Source organism: Empidonax traillii, unplaced genomic scaffold (genome assembly GCF_003031625.1).
Source record: "Empidonax traillii isolate 1590-97213 ecotype Southwest subspecies unplaced genomic scaffold, ASM303162v1 scaffold725:size316836, whole genome shotgun sequence".
Classification (NCBI taxonomy): domain Eukaryota; kingdom Metazoa; phylum Chordata; class Aves; order Passeriformes; family Tyrannidae; genus Empidonax; species Empidonax traillii.
Window position 1 is genome coordinate 295957 of NW_020955918.1, and position 2263 is coordinate 298219.

A 2263-nucleotide genomic window follows, 5' to 3' on the forward strand; every position below is an offset into this window, starting at 1 on the left:
AAGCTGTGCATTTCAGAGGATGATGCACAGTAAAATCCAATTATAGTCAGAATAGAGCTGGCAAAAATTACTCCATCATATCAGCTGTTTATTATAAAACATTTTTCAATCAAAATTCTCTGCTCAGAAGAGAATTTCTGAACCACACTGGAGCAATTTGTTTTATTTTCTCTCTCCCTCAGGAAAAGAGGGACATGGTTTGATTGCCATGGATTGTCTAACAATTTTGCACATTTTCCCTTGGCTCAGAAGCGTTAAGGGAATACAGCAGACAGAAAGGAGCCTGACAGACATGAAATCTTTTAATATCATTCATTCAGCAAACAATAATTTAGAGAGAAAAGGGCTGGGTCTTACACTGCATTCTGACATCAGTTTCAAGAAAGCAGAAAGATCTTGACATGATTAGGCCAAGTTTCAAGCAAGATTTTAATTTAACATCCAGTTGGTATTTGGACTTTCTGTTATGGGTAGAGATGACTACTAACAAAGGAAAATATGTTGGACCTGGCCAGAGGCTGCTGCAAAATGCAGAAAGATTTAACGATGCAGCAGACAAGAGCAGGCAGTAACAGCAACAGTGGTCAGCAAGACCCTAGGAAAGAGTTTGGGTAGGCAAGTGCCTTCAATACCCATACAGTCTGGACAGTGTGTTGCAAAATGAGGAGAAATACACACATGTCGGTTATAGCATGCAGGAGTCAAGACTTGTGCAGACTTCTCTCCTAGAGAGCAGTTTCCTCAGCGGTGGCTCTGGTCTGTCTGATGCCAAGTTGCATTATTGTTTCCCAGAATTACAGAATGATTTGCATCTAGTTCAAACCCCCCTGCAATGAGCAGGGTTGTCTTCAACTCGATCAGGTTGCTCAGAGCCACATCACACCTAACCTGGAATGTGTCCAGGGATGAGGCATCTGCCACCTTTTCGGGCAACCTCTTCCAGTGTTTCACTACCCTCATTGTAAAAATGTTCTTCCTTGTTTCTAGTCTGAATCTAACCTCTTTTAGTTTAAAACCCCTACTCCTAGTCCTGTTGCTACAAAGCCTACTAAAAAAGCCTGTCCCCCTCTTTCTTATAAGCTCCCTTTAGGTGCTGAAAGTTGTAATCAGGTCTCCCCAGAGCCTTCTCTTCTCCAGGCTAAATAATGCCAACTCTCTTAGCATTTCTTCACAGGAGAGGTGCTTCAGCCCTCTGATCATCTATGCTGGCCACACTCCTTTTGATGCAGGATATGGTTGTTTTTCTGGGCTACAAGTGCACATTGCAAGGTCATGTCCAGCATTTCATCCACAAGTACCCTCAAGTCCTTCTTGACAGGGCTGCTCTCAGTGTTTAATTGCACAAATTTATTACAGAAGTACCAAAATATGGCAAGACAGTTTGAGGGACTGCAAACTGGAGTAGCAAAAATTATAAATGCTACAAAGAAATCTGCTATCAGCAAAAATTTGTGATTGGGATAACGGAGTCAGAGCCTGTGTGCTAAGCCGTCCCATAGGGCTCTCAGCACCTAGCAGGGATGGGTAAAAACCCCTGGCCAGATTAGTGGAAAGTACAACCGTCTTGATCCACTGCTGTGATTTAAAGCAGCTAGAGTAGCTTCTGCACCAGACTCATGATTCCTTTTAAGAACTGCACATCATTGAAAAGAAACAGAGAAAATGTCCATTTTAATTTTCATTCTCTGAATAAAGAGCTAAAGTGCAAATATGATGAACATCAAATTACAACTACTCTTTTCATAACTGTTTTTTCTTTTTTCTTACATTCCTATTGAAGTCATGGAATACGTTGGGTATTTCCTCATGTTTGTCCCCTTCCTTCCCCTCCCTACTCTGCAAAGGGTCAGGAGGTTGATACTCACGGTAAAGAAGCAGTGGATGGTTTTGAAATTTTCATGCCACTCTCAGCCATCTCAATGGCCAGTTTTATCTCCATCTTTTTGTATAACGACACAAGGCTGGATTTGGGCTGGTGTTCCCGAATTAAAATTTTCTTCAGATACTTATTGTCAAACTTCTTAAATCTGCAAAAGAGATACCAAAATCAAAGTATAAAAAAAAGGGGAATGTGTTTTTTTTCTGCAGTACAAGCTGATCTTCATTCAAATGCACATACATGTAATTTGATGGTGCAAACTAAATCCAAATTAGAGGCACCTGTGGAGGCTCCTGGAGGCCTAGTGAGCAGAGACCTTTAGGGGGACATTTGGCATAGTCTACTGGTCCACAGAGATTTCAGAGCCCACGAGACAAAAGAAAG

General features: G+C 41.5%; 1 protein-coding gene across 1 annotated transcript in view; it reads right to left on the reverse strand.

Annotated features, from left to right (window-relative positions):
* The window catches only part of LOC114066035 (sodium/hydrogen exchanger 4-like), a gene marked incomplete at its 5' end in the record, with an annotated part of 32440 nt that overhangs the window by 11643 nt on the left and 18534 nt on the right, over nucleotides 1–2263 (reverse strand). The window contains one exon of the mRNA XM_027900419.1: nucleotides 1866–2027. Within this exon, the coding sequence (XP_027756220.1) occupies nucleotides 1866–2027 (162 nt within the window). The remainder of the gene's footprint in view (nucleotides 1–1865; nucleotides 2028–2263) is intronic.